The 20,184-nt window shown below is 46.4% G+C and overlaps 1 protein-coding gene across 1 annotated transcript; it reads left to right on the top strand.

The window, feature by feature from the left end:
- Nucleotides 1-8,105: 8,105 nt before the first annotated feature.
- LOC119399909 (uncharacterized) lies at nt 8,106-18,211 on the top strand. The gene is made up of 3 exons (XM_037666801.2): nt 8,106-8,538; nt 11,270-11,585; nt 15,174-18,211. Exons 1-3 carry the CDS (start codon nt 8,508-8,510, stop codon nt 16,132-16,134), a joined length of 1,308 nt encoding a protein of 435 aa, XP_037522729.1. The 5' UTR covers nt 8,106-8,507; the 3' UTR covers nt 16,135-18,211.
- Nucleotides 18,212-20,184: the final 1,973 nt, after the last annotated feature.

Genomic DNA, 20,184 nt, shown 5'->3' with positions numbered 1-20,184 from the left:
CGCTAGTCCTCACCTCATTAAGTCGACGGCTGCGCAAGCCGTCGAATGATCCAGTCGAATGTACCTCGCCCTTCGTTTATTCCTAACAGAAATATTTGATTGCCAAGTTGCTCTTGAAGCCTTCCTGGATATACTGGAGTAAAGGTGCATTTCTCAAGCATGTCATCCCTTCACAAAAATATCGGCGCTAATAAAGCACCAGCTCTGGCCAAAAAATGGTGCTGTTCTCCAGTCTCGGTCGAGTGAAAGCTCCGGGTATGGGCCTGTTTGCTAATGCAAGTGCTTATGCTCCCTAACCGAATAGTTGGCCATGTCTCAGCCTTTTGAAGAAAGGATTTTAAAAATGGCTTCGAGCACTTGTGATGTAATGGACTCGCATCAGTTAGTTCAGGTCGGCACAATTACGGTGCCTCACTTTCCAGTGTGATGACAAGAGGGCTGCAGTGCTCAAGCATCAGCTACATGTGCTGATTTTGATGAAGGAGGCATTTAAGGCCGTCTGCATCGAAATTTTGCTGTGGCTGAGTTGATGTGCGAGTTAGTGGTTCTCACCAATTTTTAATCAATTCTAACCAAACTTGTACACGTTACAGAAAATAACTGATTTACAATTACCTGCTTTAAAATGTAATTGATAACAGTGGTCAATTGCAGCCCCTGAAAAGTAACAGCGATTTCAGAAATGTAATTGATTACTTTTACGTTACTTCAAAATTTTACTGACTTAGCGCAATAACACAAGTTTACTCAAACGACAACGAACTACTGTGGGTAGAGAGAAGGCTGGAGGCTTGCATGAAGTCCGAGAGGCTTACTGTGGCTTCAGTGAGCCTGACGCCACAGTAAGCCTCCCACAGGCTCGAGCAACCACTCATTGTTTACGGATTTTTTCATAGCAAGCTTCCGTCTTCCCCTTCCTGCCGTTTTTTTATTTCAGTGATATAGTGTTACACGGTAACTTTCAACAGGAGTCGTTTTTCAAGGTTGTCGCTGATTCACGTTTCCTCGTTTAGAGGTCGGCTGCTACACTGAGCACACACTTAGTCCATGTGCTGGAGGGAAGGGCGGTATTATAACTAGGAACATGGAATTTGGAACTAGGAATATGGATGTGAAGCTGCGCAGGCGTGGTGTTACCCTATATATTCATGTGTTTTCTTTAATAAAATTCAGTTGGAAGTTAGCGCTTGTGTGCGTCGCATTCTCCTGTGTTTCATCCCTGACGTTTGTGCTATTTAGCTGTTCAAATGGAGTACCAACTAGCCCAAACATGCACCTTGCTAAACTAGGAACACCTTGCGCACCACTTCATAGTTGCGCAGTGCTTCGATGCTAGTGTCTATGTCCTCTATGAAGCATGACTATTTGCAGTTGCTGGCGCTTGGGTAAGGCGTTGCAGGTAAAGGCCAAGAAAAAGGTGAAAAAATAGGCCTTGTAGGGACCCCCCGACTGACAAGACAGGGGGTCCCTACAGAGCAGTCGCGCATTTTTCGAGACGAGAACTGCTGTAAAAGACAGGTTACAACTTGATTTTGGGAAAAAAAATGGAATCGATTACCTGTAATCAATTACAAAAAAAAATGTAATTTAATTACCCTGAACGTTACTTTTGAAAAAGTAATCGCTTATTATTACAAAGTTACAAGAAAATGTAACTGATTACTTGTAACATGTTACATATGATTCTAACTAATCGTTTCAAAATTTATATGTAGATGGCCTTGAAAGGCCATCTGCGTAAAAATTTGACTAAATTCATTATAAATTTGTGGCTGTCGCTATTGCAGCATTTGTGGCAAAATTGGTGTTTTTTCTATTAGTAGCCTCTTAGCACGTCAGCAGAAGATGTGCACCCGGGAATTGGCAGATACGACTCGGCAATGTTCAGTTTTAATCCAAAATTTGCGTATCCCTGTTTCAAATTTTCATCACATTGTTACATGTTCCTGCTTGAACAATCCGCCATTACTTGGGGCATACATTAATTAATTTTGCTTGATTGATCTGGCTTACGAACTCAGTCTCATCTTTCAGCCCCTCAAAAATGGTTTTCCACCACTGCAAGCCTAACACAACCACCTGTTCTGTTGCTCCTCTTGTTGAACTGATTATAGCTGTTTGTTGAACTTCGTTGCAGTTAGATAGATAGAGCAAATTTATTAGAAGGCAGAGAGGTCGGCCTGAGCTTGAGCGCTCTAGCCTGCTACATTTTCGTTGCAGTTAATCATTATTATTCTATATGGCTATTTTATCGAGCAGCAACCAAAAACATTACTTTTGAAGTGTATGGATATAAAAATTCGTTTTTCCCTCTTCTTAACTGCATAGCACTCGCAACTTACAGTAAAGCATATGCACGCAGGTTCGCATGAAGAAGGTGCTTGCATGTTTCAATTGCAAACAGCTGTTTCTATTGCATTTTTTTAACCGTCATCACCTAGAGTCGTAGTGCAAGCAACCAGCAGCGTTGAACATATACAGTTGCATGTAATTATTTTGCTCATGTCTAGTTCACTGATATCTGTTTTTTGTTTGGTTATTTATATAAATGTTATCACATGTAAATACTCGTGTCATTCTGCAGAACTCAAATCTGATGTTGAGTTATTTTAACGCGATAGCGTTAAAGAGCTCGTTTCGCAGAAATTCCGGTGTCGGCGTCATTGGTTGTGAGTGGAAAAGCTGCGTTGTCCGTGACCAAAAGATCAAGAAAGATGCACATAAAATAAATAATAAAAATCTCCTGTTGAAATGAGAATCGAACCCAGGCCTTCTGCATGGCAAGCAGGTGTTCTACCATAGATCCACTCCATAGCTTGAAACTGCTTTGGAAAAAAATTTACCGATGATTACGATACTGCCTAATGCGAATTCTGAGTGCAGCTTCATGTTGGGGAAAGGCCAACTGTGTTTGAAGATTTGGCTTTCCGCAAGGTATCGACTACGCCATAAATCATAATTTTCGTTAAGTAGGACAGAACCCACTACGCCATTATTATTATTCATCTTTCTGCGGATAAGCGAGGTACCCGCTACACATCTGTAAGGTATTATGTGCATTTTGTTGGTGCTGCATATGCATGATGATGATGAATAATTATGGCTGAGCACTTTGCAGTTGGTAGAAAACATTAAACCACAAACTCGTTGCGCAATTAGCATTGTGTGATGACCGGTTGTTAATTTACTCTTCTGCCATGCTATATTACATAGGTTAATGCAATTCTTTACCCAACATGACTCCTGTATAGGGTCTTCTTGCAAATGAGTTTCAAGCACCAGCGTGGCTCTATGGTAGAATACTCGACTGCCATGCAGAGGGCCCAGGTTCAAATACCATTAAATCCTGGGTATTCTTTTCTCATTTTATTTTTTCATATCTATCGGTTACGTCGCTGCCGGCGACGCTGCTCAGCGCAGGAACAGGCACCTGAGAGCTACGCTCTAAAATACTATATGAATGTCGTGTAGTGGGAGGCGTCTCCTTAACGCATGTAATATTCCATGGCAGAAATGTAGAATCGCGCCAGGCGTCAAAATATGTGAATTGCGCAACGAGTGGGTGTTTTAAAGGCCCACCGATTACAAAGCGCTCAGATATGTAATCATCATCAAAGCAAGCAGCTGCAAAGGGTCGCATGTTGCCTTACGGATGCGTAGTGGGCCCTTCGCTGATTCTAAAAAAGAAGAATTATGGCGTAGTGGCCACTTTGCTACTGTACTTGCAGTAGGCATTCAAGGATAGTTTGAAATGGTCAATGTTACGCTCACAGACGTTCTTTACCTTGCTGTACGGTTGAGGCGTTCACCGAGAACCGAAGCTAGGCTAGCACTTGAGAAGGCGATGCGCACGGGGCTCTATTACGCTATCGCGTTGTACTCTTGAAGGCGAAGCACAAGCGTCTTCCAAGGTTTTGTTATCGTCTTCATGGCATCCCTTTTTCGTGTGGTCGGTTGCTTATAAAGCTTGTGCGAGCAAAACTTGAATGTGCATGTGCTCTCTTTGACCCACACCTCTCTAATCTAGCTAGAGCTCTGAAGTTTGATTGGAACCACGCTGCTAGATTAATCACACTACACTAGTGTTTCTTCGCTAAAACCTGAGCTTAAACTCTCGGCTCGCGCTCCTGGTTGCCACATATCTTGCCTCTGCCCTATTCATGGGTTTGTCTTGTATATCACAAGCCAGCAGCTGATGATAACTAGCACATTGTGGTTATGCCATAGGCCATCTGAATTCTGTCATCCCACTACAAGCTCTTGCTACCACGTTATTGCATTCATTTTTTTATTTGAACAGCCCAAGATTGGAATGCCCTTCCAAGACAAACTGCTCTCATCAGCGGTACTGCAAGCTTTTGGTTGCCATTGAACCTCCCGACTTATCTGTGTAACATCATCATCATGAGTCCCACCGTTTCTCTGCCCATCCTTCATGTCAATAGTACCCCTGAGTTACAAATAAAAACAAAGAATTGTCTACGTCAAAACAGTCCACTGGCTCCAATTGAATTTTTCAAACTACACTCAAACCTCACTATAACAAATTCACATATGCCACAAAAATAACTTCGTTATATCCGAAAATTCATTATAAACGTTTATTAATAACACTGTATCTATGACAAGACTATTCTTCATTTACTTCGTTATAGGCAATAATTCGTTATATCCGTGTTTGTTATATCGAGGTTTCAGTGTAGTCCCCCCAACTGCTGTTGAAATGGTTGGATTTCTGCCTTCCGTTAAATCATACCAATTATGACCAATTGGGAACGCCGTTTGAATTCAATTAGTTTCCCTATTGCATTCAAATGGTTACCAGTTCGAAAAAAAAAAAGCCTGATGGCCAATTCGTCAGGCAGTTAGATCTGTCTGCAGCTATATACAGCTGGCTGCCAACGTAGATTTTCATTGGAAACCAATTCGCTCCAGCTGTTGACTCAATCGAACCTCTATTGTCCAGTTCATGGTAACTGCCAACAGCGTTGTGAATTCAGCATTATGAGCAAACATAGTGTGTGTTATGCTAAACAAGACGTGCAATTATATATACAGGTATAGAACAGAGGACTACTTCACCAAGGCACCCTAATTCGACTAAACGTAATCCCACTCACCGTTTTAATAAATTCTCACCGAGCGAGCAGCGCCAGTTTTTCTAAATGAATAGGTATATTTTTATGGCAGACTATAACTTAAAGAAACAAATGCTGCTCTCTGTTCCATCATACCAGAACACAAAGATTTCTCATTGCACGACTCAAGTTGTAATTGTACAATTGTCTTGAAGCCAATGTCTTTGTAAGCTGCTTCTACCCGCATTCTATTACGCAGCGCAATGAACACGGTGTGTATGATTTCCTGACTGAAATAAACGCTAAGAAAAAGCAAAAGAAGTAAACAAAACACAAAGAAATGAAATAAACTATTGCATGGCAAAATGTGTCATTCTGTAATCTAAATCCAATGGTCAAGTTTAATGCTGATTTTTCAACTTCGATTGCCTCATAGTATTGCTCATGTATGCGACTTCCATGGTGCATCAATTACATCCCATCGAAGCCAACAGGACGAGTTCTCGTTAAAAGAAGCTGGCATTCGGAGTCATGTAAGAGCAGTTGCTCATTCTACAACATGGAACCCTTGAATAACCACCTGTTCAACATTACTCCTGATATAACTCCCTTTTCAATGTACCAGATCACTGTACCATATCTATGTAGGTGAAATTTACAGGGAGGAGAGGAAATCAAGCTGCATAATCCAGCGAAGGATACTCCAGGCTGCCCTGTATTGCAAAATCCACTGTGAGAGCCATATGGACAGTACACATGGTGTTCGGAAGAAGCACTTAATGTTGGAGTGAGGCAGTATTCGCTTAAGTGTACGTGGCTGAAATCTAACCTCTGTAATGCACGCAAGTGGTAATTACGAGAACAGCAGTGGAGATTACCACCAGGAATGCCTCGGCCAGTCGGTGTGCAGTCTGATTAAGTAACAAACCCGTGTGATCAGGTGCCCAAACTAATTGCATACACCGCGAAAGAGTGGAGGCCAGCGAAAGAGTTGCACTAGGACGGAGTTGCCGAATGTGAAGTGGTACAAAAACACAGAGAATCTGCGACAATGGCAGCTGTGGTGTCTGAAACACTTTATGCAGGGACGGGAATTACTGCTGTCAATTCTGCTAATAAGAGCCAGACCAGTCAAGTATGGTGAAGAAAATTCCAACATAATATTTCCTCACGTGGCTACATCAGTTGCAGTGAATGTTGCTGAAATAGTCGTTAAGGACCATATGAAGCAGTCCATTTAGAGTGCAGTATCAGAGCACCATACTGCACTCAACCAAAATAATCATTATTTGTAAGTATACTATGATCTAGTAAAGTTCGCTCAAAAATTACCTGGGCGGTGAAGTCGAGCTTAGTGTATGAGAAAAAATAAATCGAGGCTCAGAGGTTATAGCCAATTGCGATTGGCTCAAAGGTAAGTCACGTTCTGAAAAAACATTGTATGGCAGAAATGTGAAACTTACAAAAAAGATTAGGAGTTCACACTTCCAGCTTAAATACAGCATTGAAATGCCATGGAACCTGGTGCAAAAACCTGTTGTCGGGTGGATGCCAAACTATGTAGTTCCATATCAAATGGGGCAAGGTAGGTTCGTTCCAGCATTGTGTAGAATAAATTCAGCTGCTAATTAGTGTTTCTATATGAGAGGCGAGGGGACGGGAGTTCAAGAAGAGCGTGAGCTACCATCAACCCCTCTTCCCCCCCTCCCCTTCCCCTAAGTGAACCCTTATCGAACCTCCATCGCGTAGGCCACGGTACCACTTCCAGCGCCACCGAGCACCCGCCAATTCACTCATCCTCCTTCCCCCGATGACGCTGCGCCGTGCTCCTTGCGGGCTGTAGTACAAATGAGCGTCTCCCCTTACCTCAAACCACGCATCACCTGTTCACAAACGCGTTTCGTTCTACTGCTGATCGGTTGAGCTAAATGTGCACCCGCTAAGTTTACGAGCGGTAAAGCTTGACAAACATATGAGCCTCGTGATGCGCACGATCGACGTACGCGCGCCTTTAATAATTAAGCGTATGTGCATGCGGCTCGGCCAGAGAACCGCACGGCGAGGCGCAGGCCGCGTCCACACTCGCCACGCCGTCGAGTGGCGATCGATCTGTCTGTCTGGCGATTCAACTTTTAGCCACCGCGCACGTCGAAGAAAGAAACTGGCGGGCGGTGTGATTGTAAAGCCCCCCATTATGTGATCGGACATTCTGGCGACTCACGTGGTGTCACCAACTAGCGCCCGCCCGAGCCCGCCGCCCTGTAGAGCCGCAGAGCTGCAAAGGGGCGCCCAAGGCGCTCTTATTTAATCACGCCAAGCTGCGCACCGAGGAGGACGAGGGAGACGGTAGGCGGGTGGGCCTTCGCAGAGAAGGAAAAAGGACAAACCGATAATAATTGTGACGTCATTCGAGGTCGAGCCAGGCCAGCCTCGCCAGGCCAGGTGTTCCGTGGTCGAGTTGGGCACCGTTGAGTGTCAAATTTTAATATGTGTGCACACTCCTGCCTCTCAACAAGACATGTCGGTGTTGTAACTTGTGAGTTATGACACGGGCGTCACATGGGCACTTTCGATCGCGATCGGGCTTGTCCCCAAAAGCAAGCCAATTGCGGTCGAGAGATTCGATCGCGATCGAAAGTGCCTGTACCCGGAACCATTGCCGGAACTTTTCGCATGACGTCACAGTTGGCGCTACGGGCGGTTTACTCCACTGTAAACTAGTTCACCCGTTTTAACGGCGAAGTGTTCACGAGACCAGTCTTCTTATCATTTCAGAGGTGTTCCACAGCCGGCGCAATCGAGGCAAAGCGGCAGTTCTTCCTCTTTTACATATTTCTTTTCCTTTTTTGCACTCTCGGTGCCACACACATCCTACTCTCGCTAAAGCATCCCGTTGATTACGGTTACAAAGCAACCATATATCGCTTGCTTTACGCTAAAACCCGGGCTAAACAGTCAATGCAAGTTATCTTGGCCAACGAGGCGTTATCTTGGCAAATGGTTAGACGGTGACCCACTTTGTGGGTGACCCAACAAATTGAACCCCCGAGATGTGCGGCTCAAAAATCTCGGAGGCCGAACTTGGTTGGCGACACTAGCGACACGCTTGCCGTGCCGAGATTCGCCTGGCTAACCTGGCGCACCGGCGCAGCTAGCCACTGCACAGGCGCGTTGTCAAAACCCAACGTTGGCCAAAACGCCAAAGTTGCACGGGTTGCGGTTCAGTTCGCTCTGTACGCTTGGCAGTGCCGCTCAATGTGCCCAGAGTGCTTCCAAGCGGTCTAAAAGCCGCAGTGGATGACCCAATCTTTCCGTCGTTGACGTCACCGGGTCTTGTGTGTGTCTGTGTGCGCGCTCGCTGCGCTCGCCTAGTACGCTCTTTTTCCTGTGCGGGCGCTCTTTTCGTGCGTTTTGTTCAAGTGTTCCGCGATGGCGTCTTCAAGGCCTCACCGGAATTGCGGTAAGAGTTTTGAACGTGTTATCAAGCAGTTCGGAAGCCTTCGAAGCGATACGAGCACAACTTTTTTTTAAAGGCTTCACTGGAATGCTGGGAAGCGGGGAACGCTTCATCGATGGGGACCATGGGATGCAGAAAGTCGCCATGTTTCAAAGGCCTTCTCTTACCATGCGTTTTAATTATAACGGACTGTAGGCCTTCGGCAGCGACATGCGTTGTTTTACTAGCTGAGTTTTATGTCAAGCGGCGGGCGCGAATGCAGGCGGAATGGCGTGGCCTCTCTTTTTTTTCTGCGCGTGGGGTGGCTTAAGACGCTTCTTTTTGACGCTACGGGCGAAAAACCGCAGTGACGTAATCGGAACGCTTGCCACAGACGCGCAGACGCCGCCGCGGTTGCCTAGTGGGCTCGGCTGCTCTCGGGTTCGATCCCGGCCGGTTGCATTTCGATGGAGGCGAAATGCTAGAGGCCTGTCTACTGTGCGATTTCAGCTGTGCACGTTAAAGAACCCCAGGTGGTCGATATTATCCGGAGCTCTCCACTACGGCGTCTGTATTGTCACAACGCGTGGTTTTAACGTTTTTTTCCCCTTTATTTTACCCGGTTGAACGATAGCGATGTTAGAACTTTAATATTGGCTTGGTTGGTTGTAGCGGCGAAAAAAAAAAAAAAAAAAAAAGCGCGAGTTCGTAGAGCAAGGGCCGGCGCCGATTTACGTTTCGTTACCGTGATCATAGGCGTGCGCAGGGTTCCCCCTCAGGGGGGGGGGGGTGGAAGGTTCGTCGAAGCGCCCCCCCCCCCTCCCAATTATGTCAATGTATGGCGCTGACATTGCGTCCAACCCCCCCGGGTCGCAGCGGCCCCCTCCCTATTATGTCAATGTGGGGCTAACTTTGCGCCCCCCTCTTAGGTGCATAGGGGAGGCGGCCACCCCCCCCCCCCTTCGTGCGCATGCCTATGACCGTGACATGCTTTGCCTGCTGCCAGGGGCGTAGGCAGAAATTTTTTTTCAGGGGGGGGGCATTTTCTTGATATGAAGGGGGGTCAGGGGGGGGCACGGGCCTGTGTGCCACCCCCTGGCTACGCCACTGCCTGCTGCCTGATACGGGCGTCACAGTTTCATCTCGATCGCGATTGACTGACTTGGGCGAAACTAGTACTGAAGGAATCCGGTCGAGAGATTAGATCGCGATCGAAAGCGCCTGTGTGGCACCCGTACAAATTTCGCACGTCAAGATTCTGCATTGGGTTAAGCATGTCTCAAATTTGAGCTTATTGCCAATGCCAGAAAGAAAGCATGGACATTGCACAGTGCAGGAATGGCACTCTTGCAGTATATTTGACATAGCACATGGTGTTTTGGGGTACAGCCATAGCAGATTCATTGAGATATATGTGCACATTAAGGATGCCCAGGATGTGAAAATTAATTCGGAACCATTCAGTATGGCATACCCCAGACACTGCGATGTTAAATCGCTATGAATTAGATGTCTCCAACTGCAGAGAGACCCAAAACGTACTTTAATATTACGTCATGGTGTACAAAACGAATATCAACACAGATGAACACTGGTTGATCAGGAGATGGTACTGCAGCAATTTCGACAAAAGTTCTCTCATGGTTGCCGAGTATTTTATGTTTTCTCGTAAAGCAGGCGAATTTCAAGCACATTCTTTCGTGAATGTGTCGAGCCTTACAAAAAGATAATTTTTTTATGCGAAAAGATTTAGAGGTGTCAAGGGGAAGTGATGCAAGGTGCAGTATACACACTAAAATCAGTTGCACCGCTTGGGGTGCCTTTCTTTCACACATTAGTTGTCATCTTGCTGGCATTAATGTGTAAGGCTGGCATTACCGTGTAAGTACTGCACTCTAAAACGTGCCGTCGGGTGTGTGCGTTCTGAAGAGTGCATGTGCTCCCACATTGTAGCGTGCCAATGCCTAGGCAGTTTAGGTGCTGGGCATGTGTCTGCAAAGATAAGTGAATCTTTCCTAATTTTTTACACGAAAACAAACCACCTTTTCGTCAAACATGAGATGCATCAGCCAACACTGTCATCTTACCATATTTAAAGGGCCCCTCAACCACCCAGAGGTCAAAATATTGTAGTGTTACAGTTGTGCACAAGTCTACAACGAACACATGGCCACGAGAATATTTCTAAACGCTGCCATAATAGTGTAATTACATGCGTTTTATGATTGAAATGCAGCCCTCGCTCGTTTCGCTCTTTCCTTTGCTAGGCTTCGTTTGTTGGCTCGTCTCTCCTCTTGGCTGAGAAGCAGGGCATGCGTGTACCTGCTGGCATACAAACACATTGCTGCTACTGACATGGCCAGATTCTCCTGGTGACATCACGACCAACGCTGGGGATACCAAAGGCCATAGGGCAGCATGGGATTGTTCTTCTTGATTTTGTGGTGCAGCGCGTAGTGCTGATGCGTTTGACACTGTTGATCCCTGATGGCACTCTAAACTCGATGTGCGTGTTTGCATTGAAATGTTAAAAAAAATATTGCAGGTGGTTTGGGGCCCTTTAAGTCAGACTGGCGAGTAAACACTCGCCACACACCGGTGATGAGATGGAGCATCTAATGGGAGTGTGAACCTGGTCTTAAGGCATTGCTGTTAGTAAATAACGTTTTATGTGTCAATAGCATAGCATCAGTTGCTGATCATCCACAATGCCGTCACAGTGCTTCAACGACTTACGATACTGACTTCGTTGCAGCGCGGCGACTCTCGCCGGAGGCCATCAGCGGCATTTTGGATGACCTTTCCGACAGCATGGATGACCCCGACGATCCCGACTTCATGGTGGGGGCTGATGAGCACCACCACAAGACGGTGCGCACGCCGACTAAGAGGGCGCGCCGTGTTTCCTCGGGCAGCTCGAGCACGTCCAATGACTCTGAATTGGTGGCCCAGCCACCGAAAAGGCCCATTGTCCCACTCAAGCAGGCTGGAACACCATGTTCAGGGACTATAATCACGGTGGTAAAGCCAGGCTTCAGCGTTTTGGAAGATGCGAACATCACACAGCATACGTAAGTGAAGGTATTAGTCAGTTTCAGTGAAAGGGGTACCGACGCAAAATCTCGCGGACGAGAAAGCCCGTGGGATTGATTCCCGTGAGCATGCATATATTGTCTACCAAATCTCAATGGTGAATATAGCTTGGAAGGTAATTTATATGAATTTTTAACTTCATATGCGCAATCTAGCACTACACGCTGCACCTCATGACATCGACATCATCGACGACATGAAGGGGACCTTCAGCTTCTGGGATGTTGCCACTGCAGTCGTGCTCCAAGCTGGCACAGCTATTATGCTGACATCGTAGTTGCTATTGCACTTTGGTGTGCTTGCACCAGCAGGCTGCCATTCGGCAGTTGCTCACGAGCTTGTGCCCGTGATCAATTTGCGGAAAGTAGGGAAGCCTGAAGAAAGTCGTTGCCACCATATGAAGATGATAACGACGATGATGGCGCAGCGCATGTGGTGCATAAGTGCGTCACAGTTCTGTGTACCATTTCACACACTAGATGGCGTTAGTTGCACAAAGTGGCTTGTCGTTTTTGGAGCTTTCCCAAACAAAAACTGAGACTGGTCAGTAATAAACAGACCTGTAATTACATTTTGTGCTTTGCAGCAAGTGATATGCCGTGTTGTGGCGAATAGGCCCTCAGCAACAAATAGCAGCAAAAAAAAAAGCCAAACCAAAATTTTTGTGTCGGTTACCACATTTACACATTTACAGGAGACGATATGCTTCTGTCACATGTGAACACAGGTTGCATACTATACCTCCGTATGCAGCCAGCATTCTCGCATAAGAGGTCTGTCCGTCTCTTTCACAAGGCCACATACAATTGCTTGCTACCATACCCATTGAAAAGTAGCATTTGTTTTTAGATGCGAAGTATCTTATGGCGGAGTTCAATCTGGTGGTGGTGGTGTGTGGCGTGACCACCCTTACTGTGCATGCACATACCCTCTCCACTCAACCTCTCCCCTTCCCCCTCTCCACTTTCCCTCTCCCCCCCCTTTCCACTCTTCCTCTGAAACGCGGGCTAGACATGCCAAAATTCTCCCCTGCGCAACACCGTGATGAGCACCAGCGCATGCGCGTCCCCTCCCCCTCTCTCTCCTCTCCTACGCTGCCCCCCTCTCGCACGCCTGCCGACCGCGTACCCCGCTCGCCCCGTGAGAATTACCGGCCAGGCTAGAGGGAAGACAAGACGCGCGTAGCGTTTCTCTTCGCGTTCCACGACGCGAGGTCGGTAGCATGCCCAAAGAACGCCAACAGAACGCAATCGTGCAAGTGCTCCGGCTTCGCATCGCCTCATGGTCCCCTTTAGCGGGAAATGGTGTAATTTTTCATTTATTGCACATTATCATATGCGATTCGAGCACATGTGGCATTGAAATACATATTGCTGTAGAACAAGACTACATTTCAAGTGCATGGTCCCGAAGAAAATGTTAAACGTGCATTTCACTGTCCAGCAAACATCGCTACCTATACTCGACGACAACTTTTCTTGGCAGTACTGTGGAAGCTACAGAACTGAAACGCTTGACTGCTTGCGCCAAGAAGTAGTACCAATTTTTATTTTCCATTTTCAGACTTACCTAGCTCAAAGAGATACTTGCTTCATTTTGAATATAAAACAAGATGGGAAGCCATTGGTGAAAAAAAAAAAGATTATTGTACACTTTAAATGTTATTTTCTGTTTTCATTTCTTGGACATCACGTTTTCCGCATGCCTTTCTCACAGTAAACATGACGTCCCAGATGCCAGCTGGACCACGTGCTGCCGTAAACTCGCCGTTTCGTTCTCCGAGAAAGATATACTTGAAATGTGACTGAAAGTGGCTGTCAGAACAGACCAAGCAAGTTATCTGCAACGTCTATGCTGGAATAAGGTGCCGTTAGCCTGAATTGTCGATGAATGCCACGAGGAAGCAAAACCGAAACTGGAACTGAAGTCGGCTGCAAGCTGCCGGATTACTTGCGTATCAACACAAATGTGCGGATGCCCTGTCTCCATAGCCTTCTCTTCACTGCCAAGATAAGTTGTTGCCGAGTATAGTGGGGCATTTGAAACTTAAGCATTCTTGATTGCTTGAAGCATACTTTTTAATGTTCCTTGTAAAATGCGCCGAAAGTGTTGCAGCATATCATCTACACTTTGTCAGACGCTCATTCGTTTGCATGACACGAATAGTTTATTTCGCGATAGTGTAATTTCTCAATGTTTGCAACTGTTGACTCATCCTGTCGTGCTCCGGAGCATAGAGTTTCCTAAAATTAACTAGAGGGGACTCTGGCACTGCGGTCGTTCAGCCACCATGGGAATGATAGGTAGTACACGGATTTGCCTAATCTTCGTGCTTAGGGCTTCGAACATTCTTGTGGCTTTGTTTATTGCCGTGTTTTGGTGTTCGTTTCAGATCAAATAATGAACCATTGTGAACTTCACGACAAGAGTTGAATTGGTGAGCCTGAAAAAGTTAAAATGGTGAAGTGGAACTGTTGACTTTTGCTGAACTTCATTTTGCGACAAAGCGGATGTAGGCGACGCGGAGCCAAACGTAGCCGAAAGAATGAAGTTTAGACATATCCGTGTACTACCCATCATTCCCATGCTGGCTGAAGCGCCATGCGTTGCAGCCCCCACAGACACTAGCGCTAGAGTTCCCTCTAGTAAGTGCTGTAGGAAACTCTATGGTCCGGAGTGGCCATTCTTGCTTCTTTTTTCTCAGTGTGCATTTGGTTACAATAACGTGCTGGGTCATGAAACCCGCTAGGGTTAATATTATTTATTATTGATTAAAAGAACGCTGTTTAAAGGGACACTAATGCGAAATAATGAATCCATTTAGATTGATAAAGTGTTCTCTGAAAACTCTAATGTCTATAATTTCACCATCATAACTTTATTAATAGCGGATAAAATAAAGGTCAAAGCGCCATTTTTATATTTCGTGCCGAAATCTTCGCCCGTGAAGTCAAGATTTCAAAGTCTATTTGTCGTATTATGGTGACATTGGCTTGATGAAATTTCCTGAAACTTGTATGTTAAGTCTATGGCTGCCTCAGACATCAGTCTACTTCATTTTTACCGATTGTTAGCTACATAGGCCCTAGTACACGCCATCAAAAATCTTAGACTTCACAACCTTTGGTGAGGGGAATTTCAAGGTGGCACACCACCCGCATTTTTTTTTTTTTTCGGGTTTTCTCACTTATCGAGCGTCTTTTCGCGGCAAGCACGGTGATTTTGGATTGTAATTGAATTGTAATTGCTCATACGAGAAAAATTCTTTTTCTCTTTAGTGTCCCTTCAAAGGGACATTAAAGTGCTTAAAAGGACTTCATGCGCTTTGAAGGGACACGGTGCTTAGCAGCCTCCAGACTTCCTCACTAGGGGGAGGGCCCTGTAGTGCCTACTTCTTTCTGTGTGTGAGCTCGAAGAAAGAAAAAGACTAGGTCGAGTGCGCGCAAAGTGCCCTGTTCTCGCCAATCGCCATGCCACTAGTCTCAGTGTAGAAAATATATATTGCTGTGTAGTGTGATTGAGTGTGTTACTCAATTACCTACAGTGCCTTTTATCACATTCCACAGCCCCACCACCCATGGGGCCAGGTACATCTGCTGTGTGAAGAACTGCGCCTCGCGGGGCCTGAGCAACCTGGATGGCCTGTGGCTGTTCCCACTTCCCCAGGACGAGCCTACCCGTCAACTGTGGGTCGAGCAGGTTCCCATAGACTTCGAAGGGAACCGTCCCGCCAGCCCTCGCGTGTGCTTTCGTCACTTCGACAGCTCCAAGTTTGTGCGACGTCAGCAGCGCCTCCTGGGTCTCCAGAAGGGCGCTGTCCCATCCAGCAACACAGGCGTCACGCAACCGTGTGCAAAGAGCAACAAATCCAAGAACTACATCACCAAGAGTGTACCGGGAACACCTGTGAAGACCGTGGTGCCCGCAGGTGCCGTCGCGACGCAGTCACCGGCCCAAGTGTCGACGGTACTGGGCACGAAAGGCCACCAGATTCCTCCATCAGCGCAAATCGTGGGAAGAGTTGTACCGAGCGCGACTCCGTCAAGCGCCACGCCTGGCAAGCCAAAGAATGAAATATTCATCGATCTCACGTCGGAAGAAGTGGCCGCGGACGTCAAGGTCGATGTCGGGAAGTCCCAGTTGTTCGCGGCCTTGCACGGGACGCCAACAAACGGTCCTAACAATGCATCTCGCGCTGACAATTCGTTGCCGTTGGCAAATGGGATGGGACAACCAGAATACGTGGACGAGGCGAACGACGATGGCTATGAGCTCACGCTCGAAGACATCGAAGAGGAGCTGCCGTGGGTCGTTCCGGACATGCACTGGGATTCCTGCGTGGATGATGACGGACTGCATTTGGTTTGGAACAATTCTCCCGACACGAAAAGCTGCAAGAAGGTTGTTCTCGACAAGGACCGACGAGTGAGTGTGTATGTGGGTGAAAAACAGGTGGTGTTGACTGTTCAAAAGGTCACGGACACTCAGAGTCTCAAGCAGCTCTTTACAGAACTCAGTAAGTTGTAGCTGGGTGGTCGTCGTCATGTCGAGCATCGCTCAAGGCAGCTTTCACGTGGCTGTGTTTTTCATTTTCGTTTCTGCTCCATGAAATTCCTCAATGGGATGAACCTCCAGAAAGTCAGTGGAGGTCGTGCACTTCCAGGAACATTTTAGATAACAGTATTGTTTTTGTTGCAAGCATTTTGTTGTCACGTTGTATATTCTTATTTGTGCAGGTTTCTTTGGTGCATTTGAGTGGCGTTAACTGGGGGATCGAAGGCACAGGCGCGTGCTTATAAAGTTCTTAAAAACAACCTGATGTGCACCTTTGGGCTGTGATAATAACATACAGTAAGCACTCGTTACAACGAATATACAAGCAGGACGGCAAAACAACAAACTTGCGTATAAGCGGTAAGTCTATAAATGATGATGCTCCATAAATGTTTTGAAAAGATTCTCGCACTGTTCAGCACCTCGGAAGTAACACATTCACACCTTTGCGATGGCTGTTCTTGTATTTTCATTTTACAGGTAAAAAGGTCAGTTCAGTCTGCTGCAAGTTGCTACTGGGCAAAAGCAGGAGCTACTTTTAAACTCATTCGAGCATTGCGCGAGTGTAAAGTCACCACCACAGCGTTCAATACTGTCTCGTAGCAACGGGAGCCATTGTCGTGTGTGTGTGTATGTGTGCCATTGCCAGTATATTCCGAAGTTTCTGAGCTGAAGCAGGTAATCTCTGGAGTCCTCTTCAATCATTTTGGGCCTGTTTACACCCAAGGACGCCTTCGAAGCCGAACGGGCCTGTTGTCTTGATGTCGCATGCTTTGATTAGTGCAGTGACTATGCAGCGCACACGCGTACCGCTGCTGCGAGGTGCTGGTTCGGCTAGGGTGAACAAAGTCGAGAGCGTTCTCCTCCGCGATGTGTAAAGAAAAGTGCAAATCCCCAACATTTTTCCTCTGCTGGTTGGGCAAAGGCAAAGAACAGTGTTCTCGTGTCCTTGACGCTTGTCAGAGCTGTTGAAACTGAGCAAGGCTAAGGTCTTGGTAGTGAGCGCCATGCACACCTAGGAGGGACTTGCGTAATTGTAGCGGCTACCATGGTGTGTGTGTGGAGCACGTGGGAGAAAGCGGACCGTTCGGGGCACGACCAGTTGCTAAACGGCTGCGGTTGTGTGAGCATAGCATGGTGCCCTTACATCACTTCCTCATGACTGCGGGTGACCGTGATTTGCCACACTTGGGTTATGCAGACTGCAGGCACCTCGTGTAATCTTTGGCCAAGTTGTCGGTCTAAGCTTTGGCACCGCAAGGATGTTTGTTCTACACTTTCCCATGCCGCATTTGTGAAAGAGCAGCGTTGAGAACGCCGACTGGCAGGCGTGCGCGACCTCCCATGTCTTTGCCGGGATGGGTAGTTCATGACTATCTGGGCCCATGCCCGGGTGCCTCCAGAGTCTCAACTTTCACTGGTTCACTCTTGGTACTAAGCGGGAACAGTCCAAAATGTGCACTTCTTGTTTGGGGTCTCGTGGCACTACAATAAAAGTGATTATACATTAAGCGACTTTGTTGTAACGAGGGTTTACTGTATAAGCAGCACGCAACATTCTGCACAGTCTTGCTCTGTGTTTGTATGGCGGCTGCCATCCACATGCAGTGGTTGCTGAAGGACTCGTTCATGCAGTGGTTGCTGAAGGACCCCCTTCAGCAACCACTGCATGTGGATGGGTCCCTGGACCTGTATCGTAATTTGAAGGAAACGGTCAGTGCACTGTTGGGATGACAGCCTATGTGCAACTATAAGTAACAAATCCTTGTAGTTGCAGAGGAGATTGAAGATGTACTTCAGTTTGTTTTGCGTTTTCTTTTGATGGCGTAGATGCGAGTGTGCTTTTTAAGTGTACCTGGTGTGCTTTGTGGCGTGTTTTGTGTTAATTTTATTGCGGACCAGGCGTCTTAGTTGTCATCTTTCAGTTCAATTGTACATATCTCATGTTGTTGCAATCATTGCCTTTGTAACGATAGTCAAGACTTTTTATTTGATATACAAAATCTGCCAGCAGTGGATCATGAAACGAATAAACAGAGTTTCTTACGTTCCTCCTTGCATATGAGTGTGTTGTGCATGAACATACGCTACACTTTGTAAACACCGGGCGCCGGCTAGTTTGTATGTGTGGTGCCTCCGTGTGGTTTCATGTACAAGTTATGTCATAATTACTATACTACAGTTAAAACATACAAGTAATGTCCCCTATGTCTTCTTCAGCTTCATTGTATGTTGCTTTCATAAGGCTGCGTCTAACAAAAGGAACGAGTCCTCGATCACTCACCCCCGTTCATTCATGTATGCAGTGGCACATGACAACCAGGCAGGGCCCAAAAGTCATAGCCACTGCCTGCATTTGTTATGATGCTGAAATGCCCCGTGAAATCAACTTAACATTCCATCTCTTAGTCACAACATTTAATAAGAGAATTTTTAGATTGTCAGTAGACTTCTTACCATTTGCGTTTTTATGGTTTGCTGGTGAAGTATGAGTGGTGGGCAATGCTGGTAGCGACACCTAGTGATGTGGAGCCTAACCACAGACACACACAGTCGATACTGTTGCAGTGACGTAGACGTTTTACTTGACTGCTGGTGCAAAACATCGACAGTGAAGTAGTCATTAACTCGTAGTACTTTCATTACTTTCTTTTGACAAGAACACTGACGCGACTGGAAAAAAATTTCAGAGATATTGCAGTTGGAGGATATGCCACAAGATGTCGCTACCAGCTGTGCTGCTGCCATCATCTGACGACCCAGTATCTGCAAACATTAGGAAGTTTATGGACAAAGGGTTCATGAAGAACCCCTGATGCTCATCATCATGTGGAACCCACCATGTGGAAAGCAGACACTGCTGCGAGCAGCTCAGCCAAATCTTGCAGTTGCGCGCTGCTAGGAGAGATTACAAGCGGAGCGCAAAGTTTTGATTTTCTCAGGCACCCTCTCTTCATACAAAGGCCTGTGCTCACTCCTTTTGGAGTTGCCGGCTCATGCTGTTCGACATCAAACAACAGATAGCATGCTATTTGGCAATAGCTGATATAAAGAGTGGCATTTGGATCAGATGCACTTCTTGCCCCGGGGTGCCACAACCTGCTGGCGCCAAGCTCTAGTCTGCTTACATAACACAGTTGCCACACAGTGCGCACAGAAATTTCAATGGGAGAGAGCAATCGAATTTAATCACATGCTCAAGGTCATGACACATGCTGGTGTAATTTCTTTCCCCCCGTGCCATCCTCCCTGGTAGCTTTCAGTGTGTTCATCGGGGTGAGAGAAGAGAGAAAGCGCTTAAAGTGTGCTACAAGTCCCTGTAACTGCGCTCGTTCTTAACGGATTTAAAAAATGTTTGCTGCAATCAATTCATGAGGCAATAAAATCTGATGGTGAAGTCAATCGATGGTTACTTGGGAAAGTGGTTCACGACCCCTTTAAAATGATGAGGTTCTGTCTCTCTCAGTTGCGGTCTTGCAAACTTGAAAGGTGTGAAGCCTAGAAATGCGCTGTTTGCAGGCAATGGTAGGTACATTCACAAGTCTGCTCTGCTTTTACAGCAGAGCTAGAAAATTGTAATCGTGAACAGGCGTGTGCTCTCTTCGTCGTCGTCTTCATTCTCTTCTGCTTCGCTCCCAGATGCGTGCACCAATTTGTCCGGCATGGGATGCAATAACTGATGGGTGAGAGAGTGAATACAGAGAAAGAAAAGAGAAATTCTTGGCGAGGCGAGATTCGAACCTCCATACCCACGATCTGAAGGTGAGCGTCGTAACCACTATCCAGGTGGCGCTAGCATTGCCTAGCCTTTTATAGTATAGTATAGCAAGGGGGTAGGAAGTGAGGGTGAGAAGGAGGGAGTAAAGAGAGAGAGAACGAGTAGAGAAAGAGAGAAATGGATCGAAAAAAAGGGATCAAAGAGAAGAAAAGATAGAAGGTGAGAGAATGACTATAGAAAGAGACCGACAGAAAGACATATAAAGAAATAAAAATAAAGAGAAACAAAGGGAAGAGAGAAACAAA

Source organism: Rhipicephalus sanguineus, chromosome 7 (genome assembly GCF_013339695.2).
Source record: "Rhipicephalus sanguineus isolate Rsan-2018 chromosome 7, BIME_Rsan_1.4, whole genome shotgun sequence".
Lineage (NCBI taxonomy): Eukaryota > Metazoa > Arthropoda > Arachnida > Ixodida > Ixodidae > Rhipicephalus > Rhipicephalus sanguineus.
The sequence above is the reverse complement of the archived record's forward strand: the minus strand, read 5'-3'. Positions and strand labels throughout refer to the sequence as shown.

What these genes read in the sequence shown, in the direction of transcription:
- LOC119399909 (XM_037666801.2), top strand. Translation starts at nt 8,508, where the DNA reads ATGGCGTCTTCAAGGCCTCACCGGAATTGCG. An exon ending in AAGGCCTCACCGGAATTGCG is followed by an intron (nt 8,539 to 11,269) that starts GTAAGAGTTTTG and finishes ACTTCGTTGCAG; the next exon opens with CGCGGCGACTCTCGCCGGAG. An exon ending in GCGAACATCACACAGCATAC is followed by an intron (nt 11,586 to 15,173) that starts GTAAGTGAAGGT and finishes CACATTCCACAG; the next exon opens with CCCCACCACCCATGGGGCCA.